Source organism: Varroa jacobsoni, unplaced genomic scaffold (assembly GCF_002532875.2).
Source record: "Varroa jacobsoni isolate VJ856 unplaced genomic scaffold, vjacob_1.0 contig00228, whole genome shotgun sequence".
NCBI classification, from domain to species: Eukaryota; Metazoa; Arthropoda; class Arachnida; order Mesostigmata; family Varroidae; genus Varroa; species Varroa jacobsoni.
Genome location: NW_019214432.1, coordinates 68,721 through 79,577, shown reverse-complemented (window position 1 = coordinate 79,577; position 10,857 = coordinate 68,721). Strand labels below are relative to the sequence as shown.

At 37.5% G+C, this 10,857-nt stretch overlaps 1 protein-coding gene across 4 annotated transcripts; it reads right to left on the bottom strand.

The window, feature by feature from the left end:
* Nucleotides 1-933: 933 nt before the first annotated feature.
* LOC111270968 (uncharacterized) lies at nt 934-10,617 on the bottom strand. Of its 4 annotated transcripts, none has more exons than XM_022851467.2 (13): nt 10,499-10,617; nt 7,926-8,185; nt 7,497-7,619; nt 6,867-7,235; nt 6,241-6,467; nt 4,989-5,230; nt 4,451-4,551; nt 4,108-4,232; nt 3,621-3,743; nt 3,193-3,328; nt 2,605-2,754; nt 2,220-2,333; nt 934-2,054 (listed from the first exon to the last, which is right to left on the bottom strand). In XM_022851467.2, exons 2-13 carry the CDS (start codon nt 8,133-8,135, stop codon nt 1,848-1,850), a joined length of 2,127 nt encoding a protein of 708 aa, XP_022707202.1. In that variant the 5' UTR covers nt 8,136-8,185; nt 10,499-10,617; the 3' UTR covers nt 934-1,847. The 4 variants fall into 4 exon arrangements, with proteins under 4 accessions (XP_022707202.1, XP_022707201.1, XP_022707200.1 ...); XM_022851466.2 differs by having other exon boundaries at nt 7,926-8,219; nt 10,504-10,616; XM_022851465.2 differs by having other exon boundaries at nt 7,926-8,219; nt 10,499-10,605.
* Nucleotides 10,618-10,857: the final 240 nt, after the last annotated feature.

Here is a 10,857-nt window from a genome sequence, read left to right as displayed (position 1 = left end):
AAAGAGAACGGGTATGTTTAATGTATATCGCACATTTTAATTTGACTGTAAAACTCTTCGATCAAATACTATAATGCGAATAATTGTATTCGTTGTACGGCGGTTGTTCCTTTGTCTTGATGACCCCTGGCGTCAGAATACATTTTTCGCAGGTAAGGGACAACCGCTGGCCGATCTATAAACATGCTTTTAAATTCTCTATGCGGAACTTGACTAGTAAACTAATCGCTGGTCTATGATCCGTGCACTACCAACTATCGTACCCTATTAATGTAATAATTCATTAAATAATTTATTTCGGAGGTAGCGAGACACTCTAGGATTGGTCAGGTTACATCGGCATGGAGCGCTAATGGTTGGAGAACGAACAGATGAACATTTGCTCGTATAGCTACATATTATTTTGAAGATGGGTCAAAATTAAACTTGACTCCGAACTGAATTAGTGGCCCTTGGCATTTAGTCACAGATCAATGCGACTGATTCGACTAATATTTATTCGTTAATGATTTTATGGGGTTACTTCGTATTCGATAATCATAGTTGTTATTGTTCAGATTCATAACAAACGAGAAACTGTATGTTTTAAAATTTGATTTGTTGAGGAATTAATTTACCACGTATCGTAGTCGTGCATAAATCGCGTTTCAACGTTATGCACAAGATCATTGGACCAGCATTTGAATAAAGTTAATCGGGTAACTTTCACAAATTGCAATTATCAACTATTGTTTTCAAAATTAATGGTTTTAGTACTACTGACTCCAAACACGAAACAAGCGTGTCTATTTCAAAATGTTAGCTTTTTAATTCAGGATTATTAAAAAGTTCAGCTTTTGGTCCAGGAGAGACTCTATGCTTAAAACATATAATATTCGATTTTCTATATAAATATTTCTCTATAAGATTTTAAAGGTATGATGGAATAAAAGCTTTACGAAGTAGACATCAAAATTTATTTTTGTCCATATCTGGTATTTTTTTCACTTGGTTTAGCTCAATGGAAATTTCTTAATGATTAAACCGATTAACTAAGCGCTCTCTACAGATAAAGCTGTTTGCAACGTATCATCTTCTGTCTTTATCAAAATTTCCAAGTTAGTGGTTCCATATTGGCATTTGAATTTATTACTCGCTTTGGCATTAATGTATTAATTACATAATATTATCTCGCATATTAATTATTTTCGTCCTCAATAAACATTTAAGCCTAATGTTACACACATGCCGTTGGAGGTGCCGGCCACATTCTGTACAACATGCACTCCCAATAGAATTGTTACTGATCTTGAATTACCACAACGTCTATTTGTCTGGTAGCTTTATCGTGTCTTATTTAGAAAATTTGATATGGGATTTCTTCCACCTAATTACCTTCCGGTAACTGTGCGTTCAACAAAGTTAATGAGATCCTTAGTGTGCTATGGTTACAACCGTGTTGTTAATAAAGTGAAGCACATTTTTGCCCCTTACAATATCTAGCCTCGCAAGATAAAACGTTTCGTTCATTTATTAACATTGAGCTTATCAACTCGCTCGACTGGAACGAAAATGTCTTAGCTCGGGACTTGAAGAGTTCCTAAATAAATTTATTACTAGCACAGATATGCACAATTACGTCATTTCGTTAGTTCAAAGTTGAAAAAAATTAAACCTTTGCCGAGTGCGACTTTGTCTATATACTTGCATCACTTCCAATGTTTCTCTTGGTGAAATCAATTGTGAGTACTCGGTATAACTGTCGAAATTAAACGCGGCTGATAGCTTGATTAGCCGGCTGATGATAGACACTTTGCGGTATACGACAGAGGTACAGATAAGAAAGTACTGCCCTAACGTGGCGCTCTTCAAGATTTTGGCCTCGATGAGTCGGCAAAATTCTGTACTCTGATAAACACAATGTCACCTGGTTCAGCAACATTGACTGGCGACTCTGGCGGACTTATAATCTCTTCATCTGCCCGCTCGACACTGACGTCGATATCCACAGGAACTACCTCAGCTTCGGTCAGTTCCGCCTTTAACTTGTCCTGTCTGTGCTTATCCCAGCGCGCCTAAAACAAATTGAAAGGAAAAAATTGTAGTAACGCAGAAAATCCCTAGATTTATTTTATGAAGGATTTATAAAGTTCCGTTCCATCTAAAAAACAGTGTATAGGAAACATAATATAATTAAATACAATAGGGGAATGATAGGTTGCGAAGGAAACTTGACTTACCTTGATCCAGGGTTTTTTAGATCCCCTCTTTCGCCGAAAACTAATATCTTTACGCTTCTTTTTGGTATTGACGTCATCAAAATCAACCATAGGTTTCACTTCAGGAACTTCGATCTAATTTTGCACCACGCCAATAATCGCATAGATAAGGAAGAAAACCAATGTTCTACTATTAGTTAGGCTGACGTCGAAAAAATTTGGTTTTAATTAAAATCGTTGTTAAAAGAGAAATTTCGAAAGGGTAAAAAAAATAATTGCTTGAAACAACAATAACTCTCGCATTAAATTTGGATCACGATAAATTGCTACATATAATTATTACCATTAGCCCTTAACTGAGCCTACAAAATCACACATACTTTAAAATAAACAAACAAACCCATACCTTAGTCATTAAAAATGGTAATGTAAATACAGCATTGAAATGCTTCTCGAAATCGGCAAACGCGGGCTCGTTCTCGATTTGCTCCTCTATCCAAGAGATAACAGTAGGGTCAAGTGGTTCTTCTTCATTTTTCAGATTCTCAATGAAAACCTACTCAGATTGTTAGGTTCATAGTTGACGTTAGTATCTTCGCTATTAAAGGATACGTTTAACGAGATGGCTATAGACGGAGTAACACTTGCGCTGAAGCGGTGTTACTACCGTACGGAAATACATAAACAATACTTTTACGTAGAGTCATATATTTCGAAGACCATTCAGCCAGCCCAGAAGAAAAAAGGTCTAGTAAAAAAACAGAGTTTTTGTTATAAATATTCTAGCTAGACTAAGTCGTTCCTATTTTAACGCATAGGTACTTTTTCACATTGTCATCATTTGCAGCCACCCTGGACAAATTGAAATATTAGCGACCCTTAAAACCTAATAAACTAACAAGCAACTCTTAGCGATTTTATAGCCACTCGTCACAAGTTTTGCGACCTCTTCTCCTAGCCGCGAAACGCCTGTTGTCACTTGAAGTTTCTTTACCTGGGCTGCGGACAACGATGAAGTTGTGGACATTAAAAGACCGCACTCTATTGCTCGCTCGAGCTCTGCCACTGCTTCAATTCGTTTTTCCACTACCGTGAAACTTGGCCCAGCTGTCACAGGTTCGGAGTCCATTCTAAAAGGGCGGGAGGCGGAGGGGTACACATTCAAGGTCGTTTATTATTCAAACAGTGCGATAAGCCTACATCAATGTTACCTAAGCTCACGAACTATATTTGGTATTTACGAACACGAAGACTGTATTGTTATGCATGTCCCAGCAACATGAATGGCACGCACCATAGTAGCATAATACATATAGATTTTGTTTTAACTATTGATTCTGTTTCCAGCGAGAAACGCAGTAGATACACTAATACAGTATTTACCATACGGAAAGTAGTATACCCCTATATACCCCTACTTACCCAAGGATTTTCTTTTCTATAACAGACTGCATCAACGGGAAGATTACCTCTCCACCTGGGAATCTCACAGGTTTTGGTAGCGGCGCTTGAGGAGCAAGCAGCTGCGATATTTGGTGATCTAGCCTACAATGAAAATATATTTCGGCTGTCAAAAATGGTTACTGTATAATGTGTTCATAGCCCAGGTCATTCCATTCGACCCAAATAAAAATAGAAATGCCAAATATATATGTTGGATGAATGAATAATCATTCAGGTTTACGTCCATATAATAGTTATTCAAAGGTAGACTGCTATACCTGACTCTGCCGAAAAAGCGGCTTTGTATACGAAGTTCATGCTTACGCCACAATGTCTTCAAAACTAACGGCCATTCAGTTGAATTCAAAATATATTTGCCATGATCAGACATAAAAGCAGCATAGGTAAAACGTTCCAATTGCATGCTTTGTCTACCTCTTAAAAAGTAAAAAAACAGGATAATTACCTATCGGAGACTGCCAAGCTTCTCTTGCTTGAATCAATCAGGTTGTAGATATTTCTTGCGACTTTCAGCGAGACTCTCTGTAGTTCTCCCACGCAATCATCTTTGTAAAATACGCTCATTTGCACCTGCCAAAACCATAATCGAAATGCAATGACTATATTATTAATGACTATTATAACCTGTACTAATTTACGTCTTGTCAAATTAAATATTCCATAGTACAATAAGAATTGCAGAGATAGAATACCCTTAAAAATGGATGCAAAATAAAAATAATAACAAATAATCAAAATAAAATTAGAAAAAAAACTCTTGAAAAGCAACGAAAAAAACTGAAACTTACTTTACTCATGACGGAAATGAGAGCCGATAACATCCATGGGATCATTGTTTGTTTGCAGCGCCTTATTGGCAGTGGAACGCGAGTGTCTGAAGCTTTCATATCTGAAATACAATTGTTAGCCCCAAAAGACATGTGTAACCAATATCGCGAATAAAAGGATAAATTGTCTTCACATGTAGAGAAACAAAAGAGGAGAGAAACAAAAATCATTATCGATTTAATAAAAAAGTAGTTCAAATTCTAAACCAGAGCCAACTAAACGGCCATCTGTCTATGGCATGCCTAATGGATACAACATATTTAAATGTTGCGACGCAGTATAAAGAAAATATGATTGTACTTCTTAAAAAAATTCTTGCTCCATAAAAATACGTCGCATCACTGAGTGGAAACCAGTTTCTAGTTGTCTCAAGCAGGAAACACCCAAATATATATTATTATATTTTCACATATAGAATGATAATTTGGTCTTTGCAATTAAACCTTTGTTCTGGAAATAAGAATACAGAAAAATTAAGTTTAGTTTTAGAGCACCCACTTTCCAGATGTCGTATGGCCGTTTGCAAGGAAGTAGCCCCAAGGAGGTATTCGATCCTTCCTGCCGCCTGACCTGCCGTGCGAGCTGTATAGTGCGTTCTCATGCAACGGCTGACCTGTGACCAGTTGCACATGCCCCTATACAGATATATACTTAGCAAAAGGAGTACATCGTCCTCAAGGCGCCATCGACATCGCATCCGGCACGCTGCTGCCTCGATACGACGGGTCACACGTACCTGGCTAATAATACAATAGAAGACAACATACGGCATCTTTATGAATCTTTACCCGAATGTCAGTTCAGCTAGACGTATTAAAGCCAACAATACTGCGGTAATGTTTTGAATTTGAACAAATTATTGGTTACATCAGTTATTGGCTATTGGTTAAAGTTTTGATTAGACCTACGATATATACAAATAAAGGGCAATAATAATAAGCATAACTAGCTTTTTATCAGCTCTCATATTTGATTCAGCCACGTACGTTCGAAACCCTTTACTCAGTATTTTTTCGAAGTACTGCCAAACAAAACCCTTCATCCAAAACATGACACTGGATTTTCTTTACTCTTAAGTTTTTGCAGTCTGAATACTTGAAAATCATGGCAGCAAATAATCATTATAATTATAGATGAATATAAAAATATACTAGTGTGTTAATATATTGCATTTGTACTATCCCATTGTTTATTAGTTACTGTCCTATGGAGTCGGCATTCTCTTTGCAAACTGCTGGCGAGAACAGTTGAGCTGATTATTGCCCTTAAGGTGATGCGTCACATGTATGAGAAGTCATACACCTAGAAAGCTACTGAACACATCTTACAAGTCTCTTACTAAAATGCCTCAATCTCCATTGCTATTGGAGTGAGTCGCTATGTGTCATTGAGATTAGCGCGTTACTGCATCTCCTTTGCCGTCGATCGATTTATACTCAATTCATTTAGCATTCCGAACCGTTCCGATGAATGAACCAGGCCAATATGCATTAAACAGTTACGCTTCATATTAAGCAATTGCCATAAGGCCTAGGCGATATAATTATACTAGCTAACCCCATATAATAATGCCCTTTGTCTCAACAAGAAAACCATGTAGAATTAACAAACATTCAATGTGATATCAAGTTGTCGAGAAGAGGAGATACCACTGGAAATGTTCTATGCGATTAAAAACACAGTTTTAATTTAAGTAAAAATAACACCTAAACAAGAAACGTCTTGAAATCGTCTTGGAACCGTAGCGTACCTGAACGTGTTCAGCTCTTTGCCAATTCGTAACCAAGGCACGTAGTCGCGAGTTCTTAATTTACTGTACAGTTGCCAGACCTCTCCATCACTTAGAATATTAGCAGACTGGTTTTTCTGCCCAAGATAAAGTTCCCAACATTGTACAACGTGTTTGTTGCATGCAGCAGCTATCGCTTCCCAATCAGGCGGGTACGACGGGGAATTCTTGATCATTTCGTCCATTTTCTGAAAATAAATTTGAAAAGCATAGAGACAGAATTAAATGTGTTATCATGTGGCTTGTAGTATTTAGGAAGGTTTTGTCAGTAGCGAGCGTACCCAAAAAGGTTGTCTAGCAAGCACTTCGGGTAACATTTTTATTTTTGACGGCGGTTTTACGGTTTCTTTTGGTGAAGTTTTATTGATTGTATTTAGTATATGCATATCAGGAAAAATGTGGGCAATGTTGTAGCTTATTTCGACGCAGTACATGTAAATTAGGATTCAAAATATGGTAAGTAAAAAGCAAAAGTGACAACCCTGGCCGTATATCGGTGACCAAGATCTTACTAAAAAAAAAATCAAATCTCTCATCATTTTATAATATGGTGTAGTCCAGTATCCAGTGGCTCTGCTTGAACTAACCGTGAGATTGACGTTGTCCCATTGGGGCAAGCTGATGTTTGGCCAAACGAGGTTCTCCCAAATAAGTTCGAGGTCTCGGTCTCCCCTGCGACCAGCGAAGTCAATGACTGCTATACACAGCCAATCTACCCTTTCGTTGTTTCGATACTTCCTTAGCAGGTCAATTTTTCGCATATTTTGTATCTCGTTCAGCTGTTCGCTGATGCGCAACAGTTCACTGTTGACATCGGAGTTTTCGCAAGTCTCCAATTGCTCCTCAAGCTTGGCCTTTTTGGCCAAAAGTCTCGACACCACTTGACGTTTAACCGACACAAAGACACTTTCTTCAAGTCGAAGTAAATCTTTTGCTACCCATTTTTTACTAAGAGACTGAAAAACACAATATAGCTTATAGGATAGTACACAATTTTCGACAAAGATGAACACTAGCACAGATTAGGTAAATATCTTAAAATAATCAACAAATGTATACGCGGAACAGTAGGATAGTAGTTTTTTTGTAGAGCTATGTGCTCTGCTAGTTCATATAAATAGTTCAAGTAAAGGGAATTAAACAACTGACACGCACTAACTCCATAACTAATCTGGTTAAATCATCGCTTCACAATTTGATTTTTCGTCAATACTTACCAAATTTCTGATGCCCAGGCGGTCTTTAACAACTTTCTCTTCCGAAGGCGGAGGCAGCCTATCTTGTTCGTCGAAGAAATACGGAAAACGGAACGCACGGCATGTTATTTTATGATTTTGGGCCTGTAATAAAGCAACCATTTTCGATTAACTAACTTTTCTGATATAAGCCAATTACTCCGACCATGCTTGGATGAAATGCCATATTACGCAGCACTATAACTCCAATCGTGTCTGGTCGTTGTACTAGGTCAACCGCTTATAACAGGTCATTTGACTAATATAAACTATAATTATTAACACATTAATATGACTGTGGATGATATGATATGAATATATAAAATTGCTGTGATATTACAAAAAGCCAATGCCATATTTTACCTCTTTCTAAAGAAATTCGTAATATAATGTAGGCCGTCTGTATAATACCTGTATGGAAAGTATCTGCTCGGCTTCGTCTTGTAGCATCTCGTTCTCCATGAGAATTGTCTCCAGTTCATTAATGAGCCCTTGAACCAAATCTTGGTAAGCGAGATTGAGTTCAAGAAGCGATTGTAATGTCACAGGAACATCGGGTAACGGTGACGGCGCTACCAGCGACGAGGGACATTCTGACGGAGCCGTCGAAGCTACTGCCATTGCTTAAGCGCAGTTGCGCCAGAGGCGACAATAGGCCGGGCCTAGAGAAGCTGACACGGGAAAATGGAAATACACGTTTCGCACCTACCAGGTAAGTAGTTCATTAGTCGCATTGCCTTGTTCAACGAATTGTGCACAGATATTACCCATGAACAAATTTATTAAAGGCTGAATTGATAATGTCGAATTGATAATGCATAATTGACTTAGTACATAAGAAAACAAAATCAATCATACAGTAGTTTCGAAACCTGATATAAAACTCCGGTTGTTGCGGCTAATACATCGCCAATCACGCGGACGTGAACATATCCTTGGAAAATCACTTGCCGGGGATTTTTCAATAAATGTATATCTATGGAGGACAATTAGTTAAATTTCCCAACGCATTTGTTCAAACCAGTGCAATAGAAAGAAAAATATACCAGTATATCTGGCAAAGACCCTTCTATTATGTGGCTAAAACAGCTTCAAGTATATTTATTTCACAGAAGATATCAAATGAAAACACTTGTGAAGTTGGACCATATACTCCCTCTACAAGAGCCAGAGGTGAAGCCAATGATTGCGAGCGAAGAAGTCAGTCATTCAACAAAACTGAAAAGAAAATGCTTTTCTGTTCAGAAAGGACTATGATTATGGCTAGAAGTCGATGCTTTATAATCATCTATTGCAAGGTCACGAAGGTCAAATATTATGATTCGTCTACCATAGGTCCACACCAAAGTTCGATTACGTAGTGCGCGGTCGACTTTTGTGTAGCACAAATACTGGCATATCTACAACTTGCATTTTGGTTTCGAAAAGAAGAGGAGCAGTGACAATGCGGGCACTGCTCTTTAAAGACTATATAACCATCATGGTTATGCACGACTTTGATAAAAATATCTATTTATGGTAAATTTTCGTCCACGACCATGATTATTTGCAACGTGGTGCATACATCGAACATTTTGTTTCATCCGAACGGTGCGTTGTGCCGATAAAGTCGTCAAAACTCTTTCCACAAACAATAACATGTGACACCTTATTGACAATACCGACACGTGGTGCAGTGAGTAAGAAGCTATGATACCTTAGTTTAACCTGTACGGTATACATATTAGTACTGAGCTGAGTTGTACTCTGACGCCGTTTGGTTCTTTTCATTTCTGTGACATCGATCATATCGATGACATCTTGTTCTATATACGCTCGAAATGTAATGATTCATACAACTTCACTTCTTCCTGATCTATATAGCTTCCAGGATTATAAGTGCATCTTCTTTTATATATGGCAAACTTGAAAGTGATACTGTTTGTACACAGTGTACTTAGAAGAGAATTAAAAACGACGATAAAAACGAGAAACTTATCAATGACACAATGTGCAAACGAAAATTAGAAATATAAAAAGGAGTGCAATTTGCCTATATTCTTACAATCCTCTCAGTAAGTCTGCTGGCATAAAACATAACGGTGTAATACAAATAATAAAATTAATGCTTAATGTAACGCAATCAATATAACCCATTTTCGATTGCGTCTAAGTTAATGCACAGTGGTGATATAATTTCTGTTTAATGCACCAAAGCAGACGATTTCAGTTTTAGGTGTCAATGTAAATCCCGCCAGTTTTTGCGATAATATCCAAAAACGAAGTAACAAACTTACATTAACATTAGCTGATCTACAGCGTACCGAATTATCTAGCAATGAGTGTCACCAAATCGATACAGATCGCCTATTGGTCTATGATAGCCGAAATGTAAGGTGAAATTGTCTTGCAAAATTGTGAAGTCTCGATATATCATCAAACTGAAATCGATATGCCGAAACAACCTTATAGAGCATCGCACTTTTAAGCAAGCCCACTGTATCGTAAGACTTGATTCTAATTTGTATTATGAACAGACTTACGCTAATTACCCACTCTACAGAACTATTACGCATATTTATGCCCTATGTGTCACAGGCTGCTATACTTTATTTTCTTTATGGTAAGGTTTGCAAAGTCAAAAAAGGAAATAGTCAAGCTCAAAAAATTAATTAGTGTTGATATCTATGGACAAAACACTGTCTTCTACCAGTATTTTCTTGCATACTGTATTTGAATCGGCGTAGTGCCCTTTGAGTGGTACGTTTTGCAAAAACAAAGAAATATCCCTGATACAGAATGGCGCGACCTTTAGTGGTCTTTTTATAAGGCTTTACATTTCAATACTGAAAAGTACAGCTGCGAAGAACTGACCTCTTGTATCACCACAATATTTGAACATTTGAGTACATGCATAACAAGCCAATAGCTGTTTAACGTGGTCATTTAACTGGCCAACACTTCGTAGCATAATATAGACGTCAGTTGAGAAAACTGTTACTCACAATACCTTACGGGTCCTTAGCCGCCAGTTGTAATGTAAAGTATAACAGCAAATCACGAATTTATCACCGGAGGAACAGCTGCACAATAAATTGCAGAGTTTTGTTCCATCGAAGCAACTGCTTTCCCCTTTTAGCCCGCCCAACTGCAAGTACATTAATACTCGGAATCGCACCATTTTGAGGGTTGAAATCTTACTAGTTATAAGCTATATTAGTATAATCATGCTAAACATCTGTGAAGCATAGTGGTCACGATATCTACTGAAATTCGATTTAGCAGAAACAATATGATAATCTTAAAGTATTGGAGGTGCAATGTTTTGACTGATTTAGCACTGTCCGCGTTCCGCAGAATATCG